General features: G+C 45.5%; 10 protein-coding genes across 10 annotated transcripts; 6 read left to right on the top strand and 4 right to left on the bottom strand.

Moving 5' to 3' along the window:
* Positions 1-34: 34 nt before the first annotated feature.
* Positions 35-480, bottom strand: AGABI2DRAFT_122927 (hypothetical protein; the record flags this gene model as incomplete). The annotated part of the gene is made up of 2 exons (XM_006456991.1): positions 35-219; positions 276-480. The coding sequence occupies 2 exons, from the start codon at positions 478-480 to the stop codon at positions 35-37; spliced, it is 390 nt and encodes a 129-aa protein (XP_006457054.1).
* Positions 481-1,091: 611 nt separating this feature from the next.
* AGABI2DRAFT_122926 (hypothetical protein) lies at positions 1,092-3,076 on the top strand (the record flags this gene model as incomplete). The annotated part of the gene is made up of 8 exons (XM_006456990.1): positions 1,092-1,131; positions 1,197-1,270; positions 1,326-1,499; positions 1,551-2,013; positions 2,061-2,203; positions 2,263-2,358; positions 2,415-2,598; positions 2,649-3,076. 8 exons carry the CDS (start codon positions 1,092-1,094, stop codon positions 3,074-3,076), a joined length of 1,602 nt encoding a protein of 533 aa, XP_006457053.1.
* Positions 3,077-4,339: 1,263 nt separating this feature from the next.
* Positions 4,340-4,753, bottom strand: AGABI2DRAFT_79085 (hypothetical protein; the record flags this gene model as incomplete). Its single annotated transcript, XM_006456989.1, has 1 exon — positions 4,340-4,753. The coding sequence occupies one exon, from the start codon at positions 4,751-4,753 to the stop codon at positions 4,340-4,342; it is 414 nt and encodes a 137-aa protein (XP_006457052.1).
* A 1,651-nt stretch (positions 4,754-6,404) lies between these two features.
* AGABI2DRAFT_212302 (hypothetical protein) lies at positions 6,405-8,707 on the bottom strand. The gene is made up of 7 exons (XM_006456988.1): positions 8,378-8,707; positions 8,274-8,323; positions 7,930-8,224; positions 7,330-7,884; positions 7,085-7,280; positions 6,683-7,025; positions 6,405-6,618 (listed from the first exon to the last, which is right to left on the bottom strand). Exons 1-7 carry the CDS (start codon positions 8,646-8,648, stop codon positions 6,535-6,537), a joined length of 1,794 nt encoding a protein of 597 aa, XP_006457051.1. The 5' UTR covers positions 8,649-8,707; the 3' UTR covers positions 6,405-6,534.
* A 75-nt stretch (positions 8,708-8,782) lies between these two features.
* Positions 8,783-10,203, top strand: AGABI2DRAFT_181418 (hypothetical protein; the record flags this gene model as incomplete). Its single annotated transcript, XM_006456987.1, has 2 exons — positions 8,783-9,320; positions 9,374-10,203. 2 exons carry the CDS (start codon positions 8,783-8,785, stop codon positions 10,201-10,203), a joined length of 1,368 nt encoding a protein of 455 aa, XP_006457050.1.
* Positions 10,204-13,528: 3,325 nt separating this feature from the next.
* Positions 13,529-14,269, top strand: AGABI2DRAFT_195937 (hypothetical protein). The gene is made up of 3 exons (XM_006456986.1): positions 13,529-13,829; positions 13,880-13,999; positions 14,060-14,269. The coding sequence occupies exons 1-3, from the start codon at positions 13,611-13,613 to the stop codon at positions 14,243-14,245; spliced, it is 525 nt and encodes a 174-aa protein (XP_006457049.1). The 5' UTR covers positions 13,529-13,610; the 3' UTR covers positions 14,246-14,269.
* Positions 14,270-15,699: 1,430 nt separating this feature from the next.
* On the top strand, positions 15,700-16,095 carry AGABI2DRAFT_122921 (hypothetical protein; the record flags this gene model as incomplete). Its single annotated transcript, XM_006456985.1, has 1 exon — positions 15,700-16,095. One exon carries the CDS (start codon positions 15,700-15,702, stop codon positions 16,093-16,095), a length of 396 nt encoding a protein of 131 aa, XP_006457048.1.
* Positions 16,096-16,630: 535 nt separating this feature from the next.
* Positions 16,631-18,121, top strand: AGABI2DRAFT_181416 (hypothetical protein; the record flags this gene model as incomplete). The annotated part of the gene is made up of 4 exons (XM_006456984.1): positions 16,631-16,684; positions 16,737-17,235; positions 17,350-17,564; positions 17,621-18,121. The coding sequence occupies 4 exons, from the start codon at positions 16,631-16,633 to the stop codon at positions 18,119-18,121; spliced, it is 1,269 nt and encodes a 422-aa protein (XP_006457047.1).
* A 1,007-nt stretch (positions 18,122-19,128) lies between these two features.
* On the bottom strand, positions 19,129-20,923 carry AGABI2DRAFT_122919 (hypothetical protein; the record flags this gene model as incomplete). The annotated part of the gene is made up of 3 exons (XM_006456983.1): positions 19,129-20,056; positions 20,120-20,467; positions 20,541-20,923. 3 exons carry the CDS (start codon positions 20,921-20,923, stop codon positions 19,129-19,131), a joined length of 1,659 nt encoding a protein of 552 aa, XP_006457046.1.
* Positions 20,924-22,633: 1,710 nt separating this feature from the next.
* Positions 22,634-24,942, top strand: AGABI2DRAFT_122918 (hypothetical protein; the record flags this gene model as incomplete). Its single annotated transcript, XM_006456982.1, has 5 exons — positions 22,634-22,760; positions 22,816-24,171; positions 24,225-24,475; positions 24,530-24,685; positions 24,751-24,942. The coding sequence occupies 5 exons, from the start codon at positions 22,634-22,636 to the stop codon at positions 24,940-24,942; spliced, it is 2,082 nt and encodes a 693-aa protein (XP_006457045.1).
* Positions 24,943-25,371: the final 429 nt, after the last annotated feature.

Below are 25,371 nucleotides of genomic sequence, written 5' to 3'. Positions count from 1 at the left end.
TTGACTCTTTCAACGTCATTTCCTGGCTCAGCTTTTACCTCCTCAGGCTCACTTTGACTCTTTCAACATCATTTCCCAACTCAGCCCTTACCTTGGCTTCCTCTGCCTCCTCCCGATCCTCAACTTCATTCGGATCCTCAAATTCGCCCTCGTCCTCAACTCCATCCGCATCCCCAACCTCTCCATCATCCCCCCTGTTCTCCATATCATACCAGATGGCTACATTGTGAGTTAATACTTTGTTATCAATGTGTAGCGGCATATATAAAATTCACCATGCTTCAAACGTTTTTCCCGGTCCCATTTTTCATGCTTCCATTGGCTTTCATATGGTCCAGGACCACCACTCAATGGAAACTTGTTCCAGTACTCGATCGAGTCATCGCTCTCAGTATGTGAGGCACAATCATCAGGTAACATCGAAGGGGAAGAGCGGCCATGATCAAGAAGAGAAGGAGATTCAAAAGTGGCAGAACGCATCGGTGAATTTGTTACTGAGGTTGTATTTTCAGCTGAACCTTTTATAGCAAACCGTTTGCTACATCTCCGCCGCATGCTAGACTTTGTTGGGATGGAAACCAACAGGACTAGTTCCGAAACAGAGTATGGCATTCCATATCTTCAGGGCTATAGCTACTAAACGTTCTCGTTAACAGGTTATGAAAGAAAAAATGAGCACTTAAGATCCGGCCATTATCATGACGCAACTCTTACTCAAGTGGAGGAACATAAGCGGGTGCTTGTCTGAATATAAAGCATCCCGGACCTCGTTCTTGGCTAGGGGTAAGTTGGAATCTCCATTCTCGAGCTAGTAGCCCACTAAAAAAATTTTTTTTTGCCATTCATCGGACCTCCGATGATCAAACATCGCAAGATCGTTGAATGTTTCCTCCCTCCAAAACTCAAGTCGCCGCGTTTCAGACTTGGTTCCTGGTAAGGGCCAAGCTTTAGTTCACTTCCTCTACTTCCTCTACTTCAGGTTTGCGAATATTGGGATAGTCATAGTCAACCAAGAATCTATAAAGGCAAGAAATCCTCTCTCTCGAGTCTTGTTCCGTCTTACCCTTCTATTCGTTCACAGCGTCTCCTTCATGCCCCCGAAAAAAATTGTCAAAAAGTCTGTTGCCATCTGTGCGTTTATCTTTATCCCTTTGAACTTTGTTCATCTACGTTTACTCAACTTTTCATTGTGCCAGCGGAGCCTGAGATTTCTGCTCCTCCAGAGAAGAAATCCAAGGGCAAGTCATCCTTGACGAGCAAGAAAATAAGCGTAAGTCAATTTTCCACCTATGATATATACGTACTACTTATAATTTATAGTCAAGTCCGCTCCTCCCACTGCGCCAACAAAGAAGCAAACTGGAAAGATGACCCCCGTAGCTGTCCAGGAAGCCTCTCTTGCATCGCTAGCAAAGCCGATTGATGGAAAGGCCCCTGAGCCTGCTGAGGGTGTCAGACGAAGTACAAGGCATACATCCCAACAAGAGGGAAATCCCGTAGTATGTGTGCTAAAACCAATCTGTGGATCAAAGCTGACCACTGTACAAAAGTTGTCTATAGCACCAACCACGACCACGGCACTAAAGACGACTGCTCCAACAAAGACAACCACTCAACTGAAGGCAAACTCCGCACTGATGACAACTAAGGCGTCAAAAACATCCACAGCACCGAAGGCGACTTCTCTGCCAAAGGCGACTACTCAGCTAAAAACAACTCCTGCACCGAAGGCGACTAAGGCGCCGACAACAACTATGGCACCAAAGACAACTGCTTCACCAAAGACAACCATCCAGCTAAAGACAAATCCCGCACCAAAGAAGACCCCCGCATCAAAGACGACTAAAGTGTCAAAGGCTTCTGCAGTACCGAAGACCGCTGCTTCGTCAAATGGTTTGTCAGCAAAGGGCACTTCTACCGTACCAAAAGAGTCAGTCACGGTACATTCTGAAATCCCTGAGCAATTTCTTGAAGAAATGGCTGCTCTCAAGGCGAAGCTCGCCCAAAGCGAAGGTCTGCATTTCTCTTATCATATGTTCTGCGCATTAAAGACTCCACAGCTACTGTTGACAAATACAAGAAAAGCACGTCTGTGAATGCGAAAGTCTTGGAAAAAAAGGATATTCCCGAGCCAAAGGGAAAATACAACATACAGGTTGCGATGGGGCTGGAAGATAACAAGGATGCATATAACGATTGCAGGGTAAGATTCATTTCTTTCTCTTTCTATCAGACGTCTGAACATAGCTCACTACTCAACAGGCAGCTATTAGTGAAGCGATGTTGGATGCCAGGATTCCTATTCATTTGGACTGGCGCCATCAAGATAGTGTTAGCGTTGCAAGAGTATTTAGCATCGTGAGTCTCGTTTGTTTCTTGTTATTGATGATGATGCCAATCACTTTTACCTTTAGGCTAAGGAAAAAGAACCCCGCTTAGCTGGCTTTGAAAGAAATTGGGCCATTGCAGCTATCATGCGTACTATCAACAAAAACATACGTAGCTATGGGCGTAAACGTGCCAAGAAACGAAAGGAAGGTAAGAAAGATAGTGCAGGTACAGAAGACCAGCTTGGTGGTGAAGAAGGGACAGGTGACGGTAATGTAGATGACCACAATCACTCCATCACAACGCTAACTTTTGAGTAGGTAGAACTGGTGATGAAAGTAATGAAGAAACAAACCCAGAAGATGAAGATGATGGCAAGCACGCAGACGAAGCTTCTCCGAGTGAAGCTGATGCAGACGAAGGCGTTGCGAGTGAAGTGGATGCAGACGAAGGCGTTGCGAGTGAAGTGGATGCAGACGAAGTCGTTGCGAGTGAAGTGGATGCAGATGAAGCTGTTGCGAGTGAAATGGATGCAGACGAAGCTGTTCCAAGCGAAGCCGATGAAGCTGTCCCAGATGTAGACATGAGTGGTTCAGGAGAAGAGGACAATAATATGGAAGAGGATGGTGAAGGGATAGATGAAGAGGAATGTCGGCCTGGACAAAGGTTTTTGAAGAGACGGTTGCTTCCTGATGATGAAAGTGACGAGGAAGTCAATGATAATCCTAGAAAAAAGAGGAATATTTAGATTAGATTGGGATTACTTATAAGTAGTCATTTTACTAATAATATAGACGGCAATATTAAAATTACAGTGGAAGAATAGTATCAGCAAAAGTATTGATATCTTGGCTTAAAGTGGGGAGGACCCCTAAACTTCAGGGGCCGAGATTTGATGATATTTCGAAGCAAATGACAGCATTGTAAAGTTAGGCACAGACAACCATTCCGGGTGTCTTAGTGTGGGAAAACTTCCCTTTCCTCCAATAGTAAAGACGGATTTTCTCAACCCCCCGGGGCTCACAGTGTTTTCTCGTGTTAGCTAGCTGTGGTTCACGTAGCACATTTGTTCTTACAAATCTCGCCTTCCCCCATGATGGAACGACCCATAAAATATTGTTCAGTTGGACCTTGTCAACTCGTGTTCTCAACAGAGTATTAGAGAAGGAAATGCGCGTATCGAGTTCAACTAGCCTGAAAGCAACTTGGGAGAGAGAAATAGGAAAATACTGATAGCATCATGAAAGAAGCCGAAACGCCTTACTTGAAAAGTTCATGCGAGTAAGGTACTACTGGTAGTATGCACCCTGGGATAAGATGTGCCTGCTGTTACCTTGGCGTCTCTAGGCTTTTACAGGATCTATCTTGACTCCGGACCCATGACAACCAAAAGTTATGAATAGTAGAACTCGGGTCAGAAGGAGGTCAGAATTCTGGGAACTTGCGAAGCTGTTTATTGTAGTCGCTGTGATACTGAGTTTCAAATTTCAATCGCTTCAAGGTCTGAGTTTGCTGAGAATGAATAATTTATTATCACAAAATTCAATACATTAATCTGAAATCTAATATATACTCTAGAAATGCAATAGATAACATCATTCGAAATAAATAAGTCTATGCTACAAGATTAAACACACAACAGGGAAAGAAGCAAATTTAGGAAGATGATTAATCGCGGAATCTTTCCGACAAGAGAAGCACGATAGCCAGCACCACACTCTCTAACATGCCACTATTTAATAATGTTTCGCTGGCTTCAAAAACTGTTGTACCGTCTTTGACGGGGTATACTTTCGCGACTTGTTGATGCCGGTTAAGAACATAATCATAGAACTGAAGACGGGACCGGTTTATCATTAGTTAATCTAATTTTAGTACGAATTTGAAGATTCTACTCACATACATTGCGTCCCGCGCAAACTGCCAAGTGTAATGTTTTCCATTGAATTGCATAAATCTGGAACTAGAGCAACCAAATCCATGTAAGTAAAATGCAACCATAATTGATGGGCTATTTGTTTACATACCTCTTGTCGGGGGACAAAGGAAGCCAATATTTGGCCTTTTGCTTCGCAACGGATCCGTAGACCTCAACTTCTGGTCCTTCTGGCTTCCATACCACATAGCCAACACGAGATCCATTTGGATATTGAACGGTAGTATAATCCAACCCATCATGCGCCATCTTTATCTTGAACGCGGCATGGCGTGAAGCAGTATCTACTACGTCACATCCATTTATTATTCCTTTTCCTTGCGAAGTGAGTGTAAAGCATTTTTGCGAAGGTTTCGAAGTGTTAGGATAAGGGAGGGCACCGAAAGTAGGAGGGTGACTAGAGCTTGTTGATCCGGAACTTTGATCTATGGATAGCGGATTGGCAGGGTTATACCAGCCTGCCTGAGCATAGGGATTGGTGCCGTGCATGGTTATGAAGAAAAATGAAAGGGAAGATGACAGGAAAAGCAAAGTGCTCTAAGTTACCGGATGAATGATAAGTTTGTCGCCGCACAAGGCTCTGTTATATACCCTTGCAAATTGTCGTAGAACGTGATAATTTCCTGAAACTCAGTGTGGAACGGTAGAAAACCTTCCGCGTCGGGATTACATCACAGAGCGCCGCATCAGCTTCAAGTTGAGTGAGGGAGTAAAATTCCAAGATATCTCCGCTCTTGTTTGAGCAAGCGTGTAGAACCGTATGGCTGTATTCTATTCATTTCAACAAGCACCATCTATAACGTGATTGACTTTACTTGGTGAGAAGGTTACTAACTGCGAACTCATCGCGTTTGAACACTCGACTAGACCTAACCACCCGTCAAATCAACCAACTATATCGTCCGCAAAATCCGAAATTAGATTACCATCATTGATTGACCTTTTGATCCGGTTTGAAAGTCCAGGTATCTGTCGATCCGTCTCACTCGAAAACCCCGAAGCTGACAATCATCTCTTCTGATGCTAACCTTATTCATACAAACCAGATTTCTCCCATGCTCCCTAACACCTATCGGGAGATTTTGTGCATCGTATCAGACCTGTTGTATAGAAAGGATATCTCAGTTTTCTATCTTCTCATCGTTACCTCCAAGGTTGACAACCATATCCTCGTGCGTTACTGAATACTGGATCTCAGTTCTGCACCTCTCCATCGTTACCCTCAAGGTTGATAACCATATCCACGTGCCGTACTGAATACTGGAGCAGTGAAAATGTTACATCTTGACAGGAACCCGTCGAGTAAGGAACAATCTTACATGGAGGCTATGACCCAATCTGACAGAGATAGTTTTCCCCGGGCCCCTTCTTTCTCTCGACATGTCGTATTGCTCATTAGACAGATTCTTTCAAAACCTCGGCTCCGCGAAACCGTTTTGTATGCCACAAACACTCTAATCAACGAAAGAAACTTAATATCAATCGCGCATTCTTTAGTAAAACAGTCGACTCAGGGCCACGAAAGATTACCTGTGTCAACAAATGACTCATAAAAAATGGCCTCGCGAAAACGTTTCCGATGGCTGTCCTGAGTAATGAGCGGCATTTTTCGATTCCGTACCAAGGCGTTCCGAATAAGCGAAAGTCCGCATCCGCCTGGAAGCCTCAAACCGGATGAAAAACAGCCAAACGGTGCACATTGTGTAAAGTGTCAGAAGGTGTCCAGGAGTGATCCGGCTGTACACGACGCAACGTCCGTACTAAAGATGTCACATTTGATTAGAAAAGTATTGTTCGCATCAAACTTTACCATGTGTATATTTCTTTACTCATGATCAGGGCAGCGTTGCATATAATTCGCAAAGCACTGCCTTTCCTTTCTTCATGACGCGTCATCGATGTCATCCGTGGTGCCCAAGGGTGGACACAAGAATAACAGGAGAGAAACGATCTAAGAAATTATATATTCAATTATCTTGTGACTGGAGATAGTATTTGATTGCACTTCAAACAAGAGAGAGATGCACAACACATAGGAAAGCGAAAAAAAAAATTAAAAATGAAGAAACGTGGAAGAAGGTTAAAGAACGTCGAGATGGGTAAAAAAAAAAAAAGAAGTAACTTGGAGGCCCTCCGTATAAGTATAATAAAAGCCATCACATCATTACTTTGAATGCTATATGCTGTCCGGTTCAGAAAAAAAGAGATTAAAAGAAGTATCATGCACCACCGCTGCTACGAGCATCCTCTCGCCTCATATAAAAACTTTCTTAAGCCATAGCTCTCGCGATCTGACTAAGCTGTTCCGCCATCTCAGGATATTTCTGCAAAAATTCAAGTTGAGATTTCGAAGCCTAAAACAAAGGTAGGAAGAAACGTCAGGTGTTGAGTTTCATCAGCCGAGCCAAAAACACCCACATATTGATAAGTCAAAGCGTTAACCAACTCCGGTTCACTCCTCGCCAGGTCAACCTGTCTCTCAAACATCTCCACCGCCTTCTCAATTCTACTCTGCTGCAGATTCAATTGAGCGAGTGTAGCAACCGCAGCTTCACATTCCGGATCAATCTTCAAAGCTTCATCACAACACTTTTCGGCAGCAGATATATCTTGTTTCCACTGGTACGTCGCTAGACCCTTGTTGACAAGAGATAAAACGTTTGGTGGATGAGGTGGTGCTTTGGATTTTTCGAGTTCAATGGCCTTGTCGAACTTTTCGATGGCATCTTCGAATCTTCCTTGATCGAGAAGCAATTCACCGCTGAAATAAAATATGTGGTTGAACAACTGTTGTTGGAAATTGGGGGCAAGAGAACATACTAGTAGTTATGGGGCTCGCTGCGATTAGGGAAAGATTTGATTGTTCGTCTGAAAGTGGCCATGCTGTTTGCGATTTTGCCAGCCTTGTATTGTGCAACCGCAAGTTGGATATGACTGAAGACGAACGTATCGTCGAGCTCTGAGGATTTCGTGTAATTCTCGGCAGCATCATCGTATTCGTTCATGATGAATAGCACTACCAATCGACTTCAGCCTTAGCAAAGCAATCAAGAATAAAAACTCACCCTGGCCACGATGATAATAGATATCAGCGTCATTAGGATTGGACTTGATAGCGTCCTCGAAACATTGGAATGCCTTTTGAGGATCGCCTTGTTCCATATGTACGCTGGCAATCTTGACAAGAGATTGAGTGAATCCAGGAGCAAGTTTGATACTCTCTTCGAGATCAGCTTTAGCTCCATCGACGTCACCCATGAGGAATTTGAATGTTCCCCGCAGGTTGAGCGCTTCGGCTTCGCCCTGGGTCGTCGAGAGGTTTTGTACAAAGGCTTCATTGACAAACGAAAGGGCATGAGCATAGTCCGCGGCTTGTAGTGCTTCAAGTGCAAGAATGAGTGTTTGATCGCCCTGTGACGGGTTCTCAGGAAGAGTCGGAAGGGGTCGTTCGCGGAACGCAGCAAAGTAGGCAGAGATGAAGGTGTACGATGGAAGACGAGGTTCCCGGCTTTTAATAATTTCTGCGGCTTTTTCTGTAGAGAGCTTCTTGAGGACGCGCTCCACAGCTGCCGCCGTAGACTGATTCTGGAATTTGTCGAAAATAGTAGCCGAAGTGAAATCTGTGTGGAGTGAGTTATGCGCGCCTGACATCAAAGGCGACATACCGCTTAAAGCATTTTGGTATTGAGCGAGACCTTCAAACGCGACACCACGTCTGTTGAGTGCCTTGATGTAGAACTTATCTAGTCGTAGGGCTTCGTTGCAGTCGGCTATGACCTTGTCATGTTGAGGAGGTGACATGCTGACGTAGCAAGCCGCGCGGTTGCTGTAGAACGTAGGCTCGGGATTTGGCGATATCTGAATGGCCTTTGTGTAGTAATCTACAGCTTGCGAGAGTTTTGAGTTCCTGTAGGCATCATTGCCTTTTTGTTTGAAGGTATTCGCAATATCTGTTCGCTCCTGCGCTCATGGGTTTAGTCCACGTCAGGCTCGAACCAGTAAAGCTGACCTTCTCAGACTTGGACGCGATTTCCTCCGCAGTCAGTTTCTCGACCTCAACTGTCGAGTATGTTAATTCCGTGAATAGAACAAAAGCTGAAAGAAACAACGTACGCTCCGCCTCCTCCGCCTTTGGCGTACGTTCCTCTATAATAGGACCCTTGGAGGGCTTCGGGGAAGACTTTTTCTTACTCTTCTTCCTGTCTTTCTTTTCTCCTTTCTCGACGTCACGCCTTCTCGTCGGCTGCCGAGACGTTGAAGCATAGTAGGCGACGCCTCCAGCGGCGACGACGGCTGCGGCGGTCGCGATGAGCACTGCGCGTCTGTGTTCTGATACAAAATCCTGTGCGCGCTGGAGGAGAGACGGAGAAGCCGGGGCAGCCATGGTGGACGTGCGAGAAAGCGGAAATTAAATTTGAAATTTCAATTTTCGGTTTCTGCAACACCGTGGGAAATTCACAATGTCAGCCAACTTGGAACTTGTATATAATTATCAGCAGCTCGCTCTGGGTCAAGACCATGGCTTTCTTCCCGACTTGTGCGACTTACGTTCTCTACCTGGTTGCCTTACTTCGGGTGCTCGCTGCGAAGGTTCTTGGACACTCCAAAAGAGAGGCTAGGAGGCGGTCTACTCGGTCTAGGCGGTCTACACTTGATAAGCATGACTTGGAGGCGAACATCACTACTACTTCTGCTATCGAACTAGGCTTGAATACTCTGGGGAAATACGAAAAGGACACAAAGATGACAGATTCTGATCTCGAGTTCGAAGCCTTCATCGGACAAGTCAAGCTTCCTATCGACGATTCTAGAAAACCCGCTATCTGCGAGGACCATATATTACCGCTCTATCATATTCCATCACCCAAGTCACCTTCTGTGCCTCTACTGGATCCGCTCTCGGAAACTCAGCCTCCTCCGTATCACCAAGTCAGCCTCAACAATCCCGATGACGTCTCCTCTCGGATTATGGAAGCCTCCGGCTTCCGGGGCTATGAAGAACCGACGAATGGGCGAATGATATTCGCAAGGGGTCTTCAATTCACCGAAAATAACAGTACGCACTTGAATCTCTCCTTTCTCACATACAATCATTCCGTTTTTTTTTAGATTTCCAATTTCCTGCTAGCTTCTTTTCGTCGCTTCGATCGAGATCTCCCAAATCACAACGTCGCTTCAGAATGAAACCTAAAGTCAATCAGATTCCAGCCAACGCTATACCCGTCTACTTGGTGAAACGATCCTCGATGAGTAATACGAATAACAATACTCCCCGGCGTAGATCAAACAGCAATAACGGAACTTTACCAACGACGCCGACAACACCTGGATCACCTAATCTTCCATTGTCACCATTTCCTGCATCCAACCCTTCCGGGTCTTCACTTGCCTCGTCTTGCGCCAATACACCCACACATGAAATCGATATGGCTAGTTTACCCAGCTGGCGAAGGGATCCTAATCGAGCGAAATTCATTTTCGGATCTCTTGCTAAAGGTGCTAGTACCGCTGGCGTTATTTCTTCTTCCTCGTCTTCGAATAGTTCATCACCGTCGTCGCCAACACGTGTTGGAAGAGGAAATGGCAAAAAAGGCGTTGTTATAGTTGAGAGTGTGGTTGGTGAACGTGCTTCACAAATCGTCGCGGAAAGTGGATTCGAAGTTGGATTTGAGAATGTGATTATTGGTATGGGTTTGACTCCACCGCCGACACCTACACATGCTCCTATTTCTGCTATGACACCTCCGAGTTCTATTGCTGCTCCGGCTACTGTTACTGCTGATACGGCCCCTCCTCCATCTCCTTCCGCGAATACTTCGAAACTCAAGGTTGAAAGCGGCAAGAAATCTGGTCGCGGTACATCTAGTTCAAGGAGGAGTCGCGAATCGATCATGAAGGATGTGTTATCTTGGGTTCAGAATTCTTCTCTTGCAGTATGAATATTTATTATTTATGTTATATCTGTTAATTGCATGTAGGGAATGAGATGAAAAATTGCTGACAACATAGAGTTGCGTTGTTTCGTATCTTGAATAAATTCAAGCGTATGCCCATCATCATTATCATCCCGTGGACAATTCCGGGAGCAACATCAATGGTGTACCCGACGAACGAGCGCCAGGGGACCATTGCGACTTCATATTTTCCTAGTTCCATGAAATCTGGAGTGGCGGTTCTTTCCACATTGTCTTTGATCCAAATTTTCGGAAGTAAAGACTTAATGACATGAGTTTGGAGTGGTGGCCGTGCGAAATTGACGCTCAACAATGATCGGTCCTGGTTAGTATTTTACCCTCAGCTATGCTTGGTGTATTTGGTGTGTGATTGGTGTGTTCTGCTCTATCTCCACGCGGGGTCTCTAATTTCGGAACCACACAGGACAGCCCCAGCACAGTTTGTCGAAGTTCATGCATAGGGTTAAGTGGTCATGTAATTTACTAATCGCGGAGTCCCAAACAGCCTACCAAAAATGGGATTAGATTTCGATTGAAGAAAACACGGCGAGCCTTCAATTTCTTTTATTTCAACGCAAGTACAGTCCCCCCCCAGATGGTTCGTAATACTAATATCTTAATCCTTACTCTCATCGTCTGCAGTGCTGTTGCATTTAAGGGAAGCGTATCGACGGTGGTAGCCGAATTAGCTTCCAGGGTTTGGGCACTCAGGCTGGCAGACACGATTGGGTGCGTAAACCCGATTTGGTGAACGTGGTTCTCAAAATGTTGCGGTAAGTGGCTCATGTCAAGGATGAGTCGCGAATCAATCACGAAGGGGTTCTTCTCTTGCAGTATGATTATTTATTGTTTACGTTATATCACACCACAGGCAGTGTGCAATGATTGTCGCGAGAAACGGACATGGCGTGAGTCTGGAAGCTGATGTCCGCGTACGGCAGTGTGAGACAGACGTTGGACAATAATCAGTGGATCATGCTTCCATTTTACAAGCGGGTACAATTGGCGTGTTGTACTTGATTTCCACACCGGGACGGTCCGTGCCTAATTTTAAGTTCGACGCCGCACAGGACAGCCGCAACACTGCTGCCGAAGTTCATGCTTCCGCGGTGCACTGCTCTGGACACTCAGCGCTCCATTCCGAGCTTTTCTGTTGGGTGTCCGTTAATTACTCATTCACCCGCAATTAATTAAAGTAGAATTGTAACACCAAATGAAAGGCGAGAGATATTGCTCTTATTGCAGCATTTTATCACCGTTACACGATGATGAGAATAAATAGAACAAGGAGATATAGTTAGCGCCTCTACATGCCGTGTGTGCTTAGTTACCTTACGACAGGTTCCATCAACTTAAGACTCCAGTTCGAGATGAACAGGAAGCCAACGCTTCTTCCCCCAACTCCTCAGCCCGCACTGACCTCTCCTCATAGTAATTCAACCAAAAGAGATGCGGGACGAGCTCATTGCGTGTGCCATTCTTGTTGCTGTTATCTCCATGCTTTTTTCTATCCAAGATGCTTTGCAAAGCTATATTGCCGCGGGAATTGTCATTGTAGTGCTTTTGTCTACGGTGCTATTCCTCAAGCCACGCCAGCCGATACCTGAAACTAGAGGTGCGTTTAATGAATCGTGTTGTTAACAGCGATGATGAATCACTTTTCGAAAGGTCCGGCGAGGTCTTCCTCTGAAATTCAAGGTCCGTGGCGATTTCTGCCCGTGTTCGTGATTGCCCAATGAGGCTTTATTACCAAATAAGGTGCTTCTAGTCCGAACGGTTTCTTCCACAAGGCACGCAATTTCGTTCTCAATAATCCCATCATCACATATTACCAAGGGGAGGACCAATCACCGCGAAGTAAGAAACACCATACCCTCTTTTGAGAGTGGAACTCATCATCATCATCTAATCCAGTCATGGAACTGCTTGTAAACCATATTATTCATGGTGCAGCACATGACGATTCTGCACGCACCTACCCTCCCAGATGTCATCCAGGTACACGTATCAAAATTCTGGAACGCCTCACCGACTGGATATACAGCCTCAAACGCACCAAATCTCTCCTTTGGCTCAGTGGGCCCGCCGGGGTCGGTAAATCAGCTGTAATGCAGACCCTGGCAGAATCTATCAGACAACCCGTGGCCTCTGTGTTCATATCGCGACCGAACAACGACCCGAATCGCATCTTTACCACCATAGCGTATCAACTCGCCGTTCAGGTCGAAGCTTACCGCAACTATGTTGTTGGTAGGCTTGCTGCTAACCCCTACCTTCTCAATAAAACCATGCAAATTCAGTTCCAAGTCTTGATCGTCGAGCCGTTCGTCGAGAGGAAGATTGGAGCAGGTGGGCTACCCTTGGCTATCTTGTTGGATGGACTTGACGAGGTCGAGGGAGCGAATGCCCAGCGTGACATCATCCGACTCATCAGCATGTTTACGCGCGAACATCCGGATGTGCCTCTTGCGTGGATCATTTCGAGTCGTCCGGAGCCCCATATAACCAACACGTTGAACGAGGTCCAAGTTCAAGAAGTATGCGAGTCAGAGTCTCTTCCCATGGATTCTACAGATGCCTGCAAGGATGTAGAACGCTCCTTGCGCGCTAGTTTTGAAATCATACGACGCGAGTTTCCACATCCCCCTCTCGGAAACTGGCCCGAGGAAACGGCGCTGGTGAAGCTTGCTAATGCTTCATCTGGTCTCTTCGTCTTTGCTGAAACCGCAGTCCGGTTCATCAGAGACCCCGATTACGCTAATCCTGTCCAGAGACTGCGGGTTGTCCTGTCTGTCATTGATCGTTCTCAAGGTGTTTCAATTGAAGAATGGCCGTTTGCTCTTCTCGATGCCTTGTATACAGAACTTCTATCAAGCATTCCGTCAGGGTTGCTCCCAATCACGAAACTCTTGATGAAAATGACATTGTTCTTCCGCAATTCTGAAAAGCCCTTTGTGGATTCTGCGTTTTCCAAATCTTGGACTCTCAGAGGCATGGCCATCATTCTTCAGTTGGATCATCATACGGTCTATGCGGCTCTCAACAAATATTTCTCGACGCTGGATATACCAACCTGGGAATTAGCGCATTGGCGTCCCATAAAGTTCTTACATGCTTCCTTCGTGGACTACTTGATGGATGCAAATCGGTCTGGGGAATTTCATATCGATCTTACGGGCGCTGAAGACGACGTATTACTTGTCTATCTCAACTTGTGGCACAAGCATTTCGGGGAGAATTCAAGTACGTTTAAGCACACTCTCAATGTGCATTGGAATCCCTTATGCGGCTTTATAGATTCCAATACTAGTTTGTTCAATGAGTACCACGTTGAAGCCAAAAATTACTCATCAAATGGAATTGAGGAATTTAATGCAAGCATTATAAAAGAGATGGCTAATTATCTGCTAAAGCAGATAGTTATGTGTCATAGTCCTCGGCCAGCAGCGGCGCATACCCTGCAGCAAAAGCGGCTCGAATGTTTAGATTCTATACGACGTGTCAACATGATCAGTCTATGCGACCGGAAGTTATTCGGAAAACCAGAGAGACCACCCATTCCCGAAAGCCTGGCCTCGTTTGCGAAGAGGACGTTTGATAAGGCTTGGGAGGTAAAGTCTCACATAGAGTTAAATATTTTGTCCTCTCACAATCGTAATAGGAGTTTCCGCATGAGCTTCAAGAAAGCGGGTTTATTCGCCAGGTCCCTTTCAAAGATATCAATTGCAACCCCCATGATTTGAAAGAGCACCATATCTTTACACATGAACGGGTTGAGTACGTACGTATTATACAACTTGGAATGATTCGATTCGGAAGCCTGAATGACGTTTTCTCTCAGGGTATCTTGGGAATGTATTTGAGATATTCCCCCAAAGAGCCTCGTCAAGAGTTGAGGGAAGCCTTCCTATCACAATCACCCGAGCTACCAGTGCTTATATGCGGGATGGTGCCTCGGGGTCGGATTGCTCTTTTTCAAGGAAATGAAGATGCAACGGAGTATTGTATTGTTCCGTACCGTGAATAAATCTACTCTCGTATGCACCTTTTCATATTTTTCGTGTTGACAAATCTGAGAGCAATCAATCAAGTCATCGATCAAGCATAGTTGACGTTAGGGGAAGTGGAACATGCGAGTTACATGGTATATATGACAAGAGTCACAAGACGATTGAAAGGGGACCAGCGCAAGTTCTGTCTTTTCCAAGTTCCATCCAGCTGGGGTTTTCGGATGTGGTTTTTGGAGGTGAAGGCCGCGATTTCATCATGATCCGAGGCCGACTGGGCTTGATTGTGTCTCTCTATTGTAGTATTACTATCGTGTGTTCTTGAGCTGTCCCTGCACCGAAAGAAGGAGGAAAACATCATAATCCTTAGATGAGCATTATCCATCGTTACGACATCAGTGGTATTATTGATGGTAACGACAACGGCAAGATCCTAATCGTATGCCGGGTCTACCTACCCCCTTTCTGCTTTTAAAATTTACGTTCACGTCCACCACCAGCAACCAAGTCCAACGACCTTGGCAATCTTTCAAAAAGGTGTGAAGGGCCAGTGAAAACACTCAGACAGCCACGCATATATAATTTATCTCGAAAAGGTGTTGATTCCTCGCTGGAATCTCCGCAGAGACGGTATCACCGTCATACATGGGACCAAGATTGAACGCGATGTATACATATGGTACTCAAGTTAAGGCATGAACTGAAAGGGGTCATGCCGAGCTCCTGAGATAATTCTCCAAAACTTGAGGTATCGAGCCTCCCTTCAACTCCCTGACAACCCCAGTTTACATAAAGAGCATTAGATGAATTTAGTTAGACCTTTGCCAACACTTCCAAATGTTCCGATGTGCCTGAATGACTTGACATTTTCTCTTGGGCGTGGTCTGCGTTTTTTCCCTCTCCTTCATCCGTGTCTGAGGGGACTATGTAAAATGGCGGAACGCTAGCGTAACGTAGCGTAGAGTAGCGTACATTTACGCTAGCGTTCCGCCATTTTACGCTAGCGTAGTTCCAGCGTAAACTCCAGCGTAACGCTAGCGTAACACGATTTTCACGCTAGAGTTACGCTGCCGTCCGCTGGATCAACGCTGCCGATGATCCGTTTACGCTGCCGTTTCGTGGGGTACGCTAGCGGAGTCTTACAATCAGCGTTCTATGCTTTTTGAGGGGGGTTCAGTTCTAATATATTGACATATACATAATATATTTAATTATCAGCCCGTCGTAAATGGTCAGAATTGGAAATATGATGGTTGTATTCTTACCGTGGGACCGCCATCAATTGTATAATATATTTATCAATGGGCGGGGTGCCCGAGGCCTGCAGTGGTCATTCAGGTTGATTACCGGCGCCGAGGATCGGCATCCCCCTTTTTGAGAGGATGCCGATCACTAGTTTCCGCTGGCCTTCCGCTAGCCTACGCTGCCACTACGCTGCCGGCGTGATTTACGCTGGCGTTCACGCCATTTTCACATGGCCGGTGTCGACGTGTATACACCTTTATGGTCAACCGTTCGCTGGACTCCAGGAGCGAGCATCATTACCACGATGGATGTTGACCGGACAGAGCTTCGAGGTGTCGTTATTCCTCATGATTCCAGTCATCCCCCTACGATTGTCGTACTCGGAAGATGCAATGGGGGAAAGTCAAGCGAATATAGACTGGGTACTCGAGTTTTTGTGGTTGAGGGGAAAGTCCATGAAATTTTCAGCTATGATTGGGATTTCCATTCACCTGTTAACCATGAACGGACCCTGACATCCCGCCGAGTTGACTTCTCATCGAACTTACTTCCATTCGATGAAGATATTGGACGCTTTCTTGCCTACACGAGTGAAATGCAACTGGTCATTAACGATATCATCTAAATTCCGCCTATCATCTTTCAATTTGTTATCTCTGTTACGGTTCATGATATATAATATATGATACCTGGCGTTGAACAAAGCTATCTATCATAGGCAACCTATGTAAGAAATACAGAATACTACCAGAATCTCTTACGCCTACGCTTGACGAAACGGAATGAGTAGCTTTATCCGTGCGCTGATCCGAAATTTGATGACGTCAGTATTTCAATAACTTAATTATGAGGCGAGCATTAGCTTCCACACTACTGTCGACTTTGATACCTTCCAGTGATCTGAGCGCTAGTCCGATTATTTCATGAGATATAGAGCTTCACCTCAACTCCCTAACAATCAATGCGTGAGTCCAAGACCGCAAATTACATAAAGAGCAGTAGATGAATTTAGTTAGACCTTTGCTAACACTTCCAAATGTTCCGATGTGCCTGAATGACTTGACATTTTCTCCTGGGTGTGGTCCGCGTTTTCTTCCTTTCCTTCATCTGTGTCTTGAGAGAGCACCGACATGAGTTTGTTACCTCACTGCGTCGAAATCATGACTCAGGTCTTCATGCATCTGGACATTCCCAGTGTGCTTGCTGTAAGACTGGTGCGTTCTGCCTCGTCCACATTTTTCTCACAATATCTGAAAGCTTTGATAGTCATGCAAAACTTTTTATTCCGTCACAAGGACTCGGCAATTCTGGTACACCCGTATCAGTCAGCTCATCAAAACGCATTATGTATCTCCACCGGAAGAAAGTCTCGAGGAATACAATGTTGATGAGCTGGAGCAATGGGTTAGGCGTCGATGTCGCGCCCACGACGAGTTCGCTAACCCTCGGTTGCCAAGTTTCCGCGAGCAGACATTGAATCTAGGAGATCTCGATCATCTATTCGACTCACAATGGTCATACCCAACTTTCAAACTCATTCCAGGTGGCCGCTGGCTCTTGATGGGCCACCCTCCTGCAAATGTGCACTTCATCGACCTTGACTACCCCAACCCCTTGCCACGTCTATTATTCAATTTCGCGGAGGTTGACAACGAAATACGTAAAATCTGGTCGGAGGAGGTTGAGTCGTTGAATGTTAGTATATGGATAGACAGGGAATCGCCCAGGCTGTCGTTTCGGCTGGCATTCACTCATTTCAGCTACGGTATGTTGAATTTGTCCCTCATCGTTCCATATTGACTCAAGCGCGCTTTATAAGTATCAAGTATCTATATAAGTCAAGTTGATTTGGTCGGCCATGGTGCAAACGCTACTCTAGTAGCATCAAATATTGCCATACTTCGAAATGCCAACCTGGATATGTGGCCCATGTGTACCGCCCTCAATGGTAGCTACTTAGTCCAAGCCTGGAACCTGGAAGAGGACTTGTCAAATACTCGGTTCGGGGTCTATGATTATCGCCAAACCCTCAGCTGCGGTGACTATCTCATAAGCGAGTCAGATGAACGTCCGATTGCTGTGATTGTCTTTGAAGTTGGTCATCTTTCGTTCTACATATTTACCATTTCACTGATAATATTCATGAACAGAATGATATGGAATTTATCCATAAAGACATCTTTGCAATGAGTGATATTGAATCACGCTCGCTCTTAATCTATGAGATCGGACCTGCAGCTTCCCTTAACTTGTTGCATCGTATCGACGTGTATACACCTTTATGGTCAACGGTTCGCTGGGCTCCGGGAGCGAGCATCATTACCACAATGAATGTTGACCGGACAGAGCTTCGAGGTGTAGTTATTCCTCATGATTCCAGTAATCCCCCTGCGGTCGTCGTGCTCGGAAGATACAAGGGGAACAAGCCAAGCCAATGTATATTGGGTACTCGGCTTTTTGTGACGACTAAGGGGAAATTCCACAACATCTTTCGCTATGATTGGGACTTCAATTCACCGGTTAATCACGAACGGACCCTGACGCCCCGCCAAGTGAAGTTCTCAGCAGACTTGCTTCCGTTTGATGAAGACATTGGACGCTTCCTTGCCTTTACGAAGGATATGCAACTGATCATTTACGATTTCATCTAACATTCGCCTGCTATTTTTTAATTTGTCACTTCTGTTATAATTCATAATACCTGATGTCGAATGTAGCTGTCTGGGATTCCTTTACACCTGCATTGGTTTCACTGTTAAGCGTCGCACTATCCATCAACTGAGCTTCGTTGCTTCTCTCTTGACCTTTGAGACCGTATCGACTCCTTGAAGGACATGACTAGGCATAACCCGAACACATTCTCTACATCTCCTCCTCCCTAAGCCGTTGCATAAAAATGAACGAAATTGACAAGGAATATCGCTTTCTAATGAATCACCTTGCTCATCCTTCTATTATTTAGATCACAGGAGGTGCGAGGTGAATAATAATGTGAAATCCGGCGCCCCTCGCCCCATAATAGAGTTCGACCTGTTCAAAAAAACATGAGGTCGGCAAACCGACCTCGAGGCTTCTAAACCTGGAAGGTGAATGTAAGATAAGGATCAGGAAAGTTGAAGATGGAGGAACGTCACGACTCACGAGGACGTGATGGCACAAACTGATGATTCGGAATAGAGAACGAGCGAGACAGAAGACGATGACAACAGAGAGACAAGACGAGACGAGGTTGAAAATTGGAAGACTAATAAGACGTTACGTGCTTAAATTTAAAACTGATAGGGAAAAACGAGCTCATATTCATGCTTTCTTTTCTAACTAGGATATGTAGGTAATTTATGAGAAACGGAAGTAAAGTTCCAAACATCGAGTGCCAAGCGACGCTTCGACAGGGGAAAGGAAATTTCCAGGGCGAGGTGGGAGAATCGTCGATCGTCGGTCGTAAGAGAGTGATCGGCCGAAGTTACCGAAGCCGATCCACGTTTCTAAAACTCGATCCCTTCTCGACCACCAAGACCAATCGACCAATCATATTACTTCACAACACAACATACTTCAATTACCACCAAATGTAAAATACTCCAAAAAAAAAGCGCGTCAACGCCAAGAATGATTAATGAAACCCCGAGTCCCACCAAAAATAAACAGATTACGAGAATTACCAGAACCTCGTTCGCCAAGGTTCCACACCAGCCACAACTCTCATCAAAACCACATTAGCAGTCAAACTCGAAAACCCATTCCCAATAAACACCTCCGCCCTCTGTCCCACATACATATCCATAGCCTGCGCCACAAATTTCGTTTCCCAACCCAAATCTAAATCCCTACTTGTCGAAATGGCATCCCAATCCCATATAAAATCGTAATCATATTCTGATAGCGAGTTTGAGTTCAAATTGAAGGGGGAGGATGAAGAACGATGTGTATCGGAGTGGAGTGCGATTTTAAGTTCTTGAAGAAATTCGGGGTCGCCGTTGGTCATGATATACACTTTTCGTAGCATCTTTTTCACCTTTGCTTCAAGTGTTCCAAGCAGCTCGTCTTTGTTTTTCTCCGCTTCAATCTTCAACCTTTCCGCCCTCCACTCTCTCACAACTTTCACAACCCTCTTCCTCGCACTATCAACATCCACGAAACATTTTTCTCTATATCGTTTTTGTAATTCCTCCTTAGGTAGAATATCCAAGAGAGTACTGTTCTCTGCGAAAAATCGATCGGGGAGAGATGGGAGGGTGTTATAGCCGTGGTAAGTCGAATTCCATGTAACAAGAGTATCACAGTGTTGAATGAAATCACCACGACGGAGATGGATAGCAAGAAGTGGTAGAGAATCATTTTTTGTGGTTGGCGGTGTTGGTGAGAGGGCAAATTCACGTCCATCCCCGTAATAACCGCGATTTCGAGAAAAGTAGGAAAAGAGAATATTTTTGAGACTAGTCCTTGGAACTAAATCTGAAGAAGTAAAATGGTGTAGGTTTTTCTGGAAGGCGTAATGAATTAAAGGCGACCATGAGAAATCCTTTACGATTGGGGAATTCATTATGGTCGGCATAATGTTATGTAACCGCGGAGTACCGAACAGCCTGACAACAGAATGGTGGATGAGAACCGACATAAAAATAACTCAGTAAAGGGGTAACATTTACCAAATGTCGAAAAGTTGGGGTGAATCTTTTTTGATTTCGATACAGCGATCCTCGATGCTTTGGATTTTATCGATCCATACGTTCATCGTCTGCAGTGCTGTTGCACTCAAGGTAAGTGCACGCATGATATCGGTTGGATCCAGGATATAAGGATCTGGACAGACACGATTGTAATAATGCCATGAGACAGCTCGAGGGTGCGTCGTCGTGATGGTCGAATTAAGGTATGGATAACCAATGAGCGGACCAGCCAAGAGAGCTGAGAGTGGAATTTGAGAGGGAATGAGTTTTCCATTAAATTCGGCGTATTCCCCATCACGCTTCCATGTATAGCTGTCAAAGACAAATCTGGCAGACCAATTTTAGATTATTTTTTTTTGTTGTGCTAAATCGCGAATGACGTTCAAAAAAAACAACTCACGTCCGACCGGAGGCATAGGCTAGCTGGGCATTCATAACGATCTGCTGCATGATATTCCCCCACCCTGCGCCCCATGCTTGATTAGCGAAATATATGAATTTAGCACTTGAGCCTTCTGGAAAGGGTAGACTCTCGTCGTGTTGGGGAAAGGAGTCTTGGAATGCGGTGTACCGTTCGTATAGCGGTGGTAGTATGTCATCGGTTTCGGAAGAAGGAAGTGGCGGCGTTTCTTGGGGAGTGGGGAAAGAAGGGTAGCTTGGGGGTAAGAATGTCCGAGTTTCATGTGGGACGAGAAAGATGAGGCAAAGGAGAAGAACGAGAACGAGTGCAAAGAAACGAGCGTATCTGGGGGAAAGACATACACGACGAAGGACGCTGGCCATGGTGGTCGAGCAAAAACACTCCACTCTCGCCTGATATTATTCCCGGTGGCAACAACTTTTCATAATAAAGTGTAGGCTGCAGTCACGGTGGCTGATCTTCTATATATTAAGCGCTCAAGTCACATCACGTTGGCGTCATGTCGTGGTCACTTTGTCTGGTTTTCTTCCCCACCTTGGTTATTAATGTAGATGCTTCGTTCTTTGCTGATGAAATTACTTTCAGGTCGTTCCAAAAGTCTGTATCCGGGACAGGTTTTCTTTTCACCGGGGCGTTTTCATTCCATCACTTCCCTTTCCTGCTCCACTGTGGAGCATGCGTTACATACAGACAAGGACTTCCTTTCATGAATATGGTGTGGATGTCATGGCTGTCACAAATGAACGCTTCGGTATAGGCCCCCTGATAATCACTATATAGGATGGACTCGGATCCGGACAAATTTTGCCCAAAAATGCCTGAGGCTGGACTCCAAATCGGTGACGTGGGAGGCCAATTTGGGGGTAGGCCGGATGACTGTCTGGACAAATAGGGACAAATTTCCCGAAGGTGACATTGAGATTTGTAGGCGTCTAAGTCTGTCTAGACCAGCCAATTTTCGTGGCCTCGTGGCGTCGGGGAACTTTTGACCTTTTGCGATCGTTGTACAGGGGTCAGAGTTCGACTCCAGCGATTTTATTGGAATTTTTGGAGCATTTTTCGAGGCTGGATGCCAAAAATCCGGACAAATTTTGTGATTTCGGGTACGGACAAGAATCCGAAAAATGCCCTTTTTTGGGATTCATCCTATATAGGGATAGGGATTATCAGGGGGCCTTTCGGTACTCCTCGCAATTGCAAAATCAGCCTCTGTGACTTGACGCGTGACGTTTTAGCCCATTGTCTCGTGCCGGAGATTGACATCGTCCGTGTTTTCTTTTTTTTTTTTTGAAATATCTGAAAATTTCCTTATGTTTCGGAGATAAAGAATTCACATGTCAGGCAATAATCATCTTGGCATGTCGCCTGAGGGCTAGTATGATTAACCGCTCTGACGTCGCCACCACATCCATAAAAATCGTGGACACGATTGGCATACAGCATTATTTTGAACTCGATCTGCATATTAGCACTGTCATCTTCCTTGGTCTTGGGGAGCTAACTCGCAATTCTTGGACATGCTCCAGCCGATATCTTATTCAAAAGCGTTAAAGCTTTTCCATCGGCTTTTCGTCTTTGATGCTAACCCCGGTCCGATGTCGAGTCAAGTTGACTGCTTGGAAGACGCATGACCCGGCTCAGGTTCACCCATCCAAAATTGGGGTTCAAAAGGGGAAGGTGTGCTGCTTTATGCATTTGGGTATGACTGACCGGGGGCCGGTGAACAAAGTTCGAGACCAACTATCACGACGCCATGGGTGACATTAATGCGAAACGCCTCAATGACAGCTGAAACGACGCATGCTAGAGCTATTTGAAAATCTTGTCCAATCGCCTACTACTGTGCGACGATGGGACAAGGGACATTGCCGAGCGCCCAGCAAGCAGTTGATAGCGTGGCAATAACGTTTTCGTCGTTCTCACCTCTACCAACAAGATGGCTCCCAGGAAGGAATGGCGTAAGTTCAAGGTGTGGTTTCGGGGTATATTATCTTCAGAGGACGAAAATCACTACGTGCCTGATGGTCAGTGGTTCAGTGATAACGCGCGACAAAACTTGACGTAATTAAGCCATGGGCGGCCCCCAATGGCAAGGCGATTACATCCAAAATATTATCAATAACGGCATCCACGTCCATGGAGACAACAATACTGTGGTGAGACAGGATGGTCAAGGAGATCGCAACATCATGACGCAGAGTAAGTCAAGATATATTATCCTTCCCATTATTGAGCTCACCTTGTCTTTGTCTAGTCATGAGTTTACTTTCCCAACACGTCATTCATGGCGCTGCGCATGATTCCTCTGCTCGCACACCGCCTCCACGCTGCCATCCCGAAACCCGAGTCAAGTTAATTGCTCGCATCACTGCTTGGTTTGAAGACCAAGCTTCTCTGGAATTACTCCTGTGGATAACTGGTCCTGCTGGGGTTGGGAAATCCGCCATCGTGCAGACTTTTGCCGAGTATCTTTCCAGGCTCGATACTCTTGGAGCATCTGTATTCATTTCCCGACCCAACAAACGCGACAATCCACATGGTGTCTTCATTACCATCGCTTACCAATTGGCCACACGGATTGAGGCGTATCGCAATTATATTGTTGAGCGACTCTCCCCCGATCCAGAATTGCTCAGCGGAGATATACAAGCTCAGTTCATGGCCTTGATTTTCGAGCCGTTCGTGGAGAAGAAGATCGGAGCTGGGGGTAAAAGATGGGGTATACTATTGGATGGTCTTGATGAGCTCAAAGGGAAAGATGCACAATGCGAAATTATTCAACTCATCAGTACATTTGTACATGAGCATCCCAACGCTCCCCTTGTCTGGATAATCTCCAGCCGTCCAGAGTCACATATATCCAACACATTCGACGATGATGGAGTACAGCACAGTTGTCGGTCGGAGCACATTCCGATAGACTCCACCGAAGCCTGCGAGGACGTTGAACGCTTTTTACGATCAAGCTTTAAGGTGGTACAGAAGAAATACCGACACAGTGTTCCCAGTGACTGGCCCAGCAACATCGAATTCTTGCAAGTCACAACTGCGGCTTCTGGGCTTTTCGTCTATGCCGAAGTAGTAATGCAATTCATCAGAGATCCAGATTACGCCGATCCCGTCTCCCGGCTCGAGGTTCTTTTATCGGTCATCGACCATTCCAATGCGGTTGCATCCAAAGAGAACCCTTTCATTCATTTAGATGCACTCTACAGTGCGATTCTTTCATCTATTCCGTCGACGCTGTGGCCCACAACGAAACACTTATTTGGTGTTGCGATTTTTGGAGGGCGGATTGAGCTTGGATGGCGTCGGGATGGTTTGCGAACAAATTTACTAACCCTTCGAGGAATGTCCTTACTCTTTGGCGTCACTCGGAATGTCGTCTATGCAAGCTTAGACAAATGCCAATCCACCCTCAAGATACAAGATTGGAAAGTGGCACATAAGAAGCCATTGACATTCCTTCACGCGTCGTTTTCCGACTATCTGAAGGACTCCAGTAGATCCAGGGATTTTTACATTGGCGATGAAGAGGACGTTAAAAAAGATGTGGAATCGAGGCTTTTAGAGATTTGGAGCAAGTGTAGTGGAGATGATATTAACTTGGGTACGCATGCCTTCTCAACTTCATAACATATAATGACATACCTTGGTTTTAAGCGTCCGTCGAGTCGACATGGTACCAATACTGCTTAAAATTGGCTGACAAGTCACCGTCAAGGGCCATTGAAAAATTCCATGCCAACCTTTTCCACGATATTATTCATCAACTAGGACGGATGGTGCCTAATAACTTGGGAAAACAAATAGAGTCTCCCGCCTTTTCGTCGCTACGGAAAATCCATATGAGAAAGCTCTGTTACTTTTTCAAGGCGTTGGATATAATGCTGTTTGTAACGGGTCTGATGACGGTAAATCAACCCAAAATTCTCGCTTCAAATTTTGAACTTCACCATTTTTCGTAGGACGTTTCACTCCAGCCCAGACATGTAGGACTTTTCCGGGAAGTAGAGCTTAGAGAGCTTGAGTTTGGACATCTTGACTTGATGGAGATGAGCCCGGTATCTACTCATTATGAGAAGAATAGCAAATCTTTTGAGAAGTCTTGGGCGTACCGTCGTGTGAGTGTGTGCATTTTGCTAGGATTAAAATTTTCTGAATATGTGTTGTCCTTCTACTGTTATAGCCAGGTTCAAATGCTGAATTAAAAGCATTTGTGTCTGATCTAGAGTTACTACAAAAATCCTCACCAGGTCTGAAAGTTGTTATCGTGGGGGGCGTACCTCAAGAGCGGGTTGCTGCCTTTCGCCGTCCTTTGAATGGGATGTCTCCAAATCCCATGCATTTTATGTATTATGTTGTTCCTTATCCTGAATAATTTTGCATCAGTGTTGCGACTGAACCTGTGTCTATTAGAGGAAATGAGTGCTACCGGAGACAGTTATTAAAAGGCGTCTCGTTACACGACTTTGGGTAGTATGGAGTCAATATCTAATCGTCAAGATATACTACACAACTGCAGTCCAAATTGATGTTCGCAGTCTTGTTGGTCAATCATGGTGAAATCATTGCTAGAACGCCACGGTCAGTCAATGGCCATACACTGAATTGTCTACTTGACTACTGGTCGCAGGAGTGACCGACTGCGTATTCGGGACAGTTTACATGGGGTTCTAGAGCTGGGCGCGCTGAGGCGCCGAGTGTTCCCGCAGTTACCTTCATCCAAAACACCTTGCAGATCTTCCCTGAGCCCTTCACTTGCCCCTGGCCACATGAGGCTCCCCCATATATACATGCCTAACATAAA

This window comes from Agaricus bisporus, assembly GCF_000300575.1.
Source record: "Agaricus bisporus var. bisporus H97 unplaced genomic scaffold AGABI2scaffold_15, whole genome shotgun sequence".
Classification (NCBI taxonomy): domain Eukaryota; kingdom Fungi; phylum Basidiomycota; class Agaricomycetes; order Agaricales; family Agaricaceae; genus Agaricus; species Agaricus bisporus.
This window is presented reverse-complemented; position numbering and strand designations above follow the sequence as displayed.

What these genes read in the sequence shown, in the direction of transcription:
- AGABI2DRAFT_195937 (XM_006456986.1), top strand. Translation starts at nt 13,611, where the DNA reads ATGGCTAATTATCTGCTAAAGCAGATAGTTATGTGTCATAGTCCTCGG. An exon ending in CGTTTGATAAGGCTTGGGAG is followed by an intron (nt 13,830 to 13,879) that starts GTAAAGTCTCAC and finishes CAATCGTAATAG; the next exon opens with GAGTTTCCGCATGAGCTTCA. An exon ending in CACATGAACGGGTTGAGTAC is followed by an intron (nt 14,000 to 14,059) that starts GTACGTATTATA and finishes GTTTTCTCTCAG; the next exon opens with GGTATCTTGGGAATGTATTT.
- AGABI2DRAFT_212302 (XM_006456988.1), bottom strand. Translation starts at nt 8,648, where the DNA reads ATGGCTGCCCCGGCTTCTCCGTCTCTCCTCCAGCGCGCACAGGATTTT. An exon ending in TCGCGTCCAAGTCTGAGAAG is followed by an intron (nt 8,225 to 8,273) that starts GTCAGCTTTACT and finishes CCATGAGCGCAG; the next exon opens with GAGCGAACAGATATTGCGAA. An exon ending in ATACCAAAATGCTTTAAGCG is followed by an intron (nt 7,885 to 7,929) that starts GTATGTCGCCTT and finishes CACTCCACACAG; the next exon opens with ATTTCACTTCGGCTACTATT.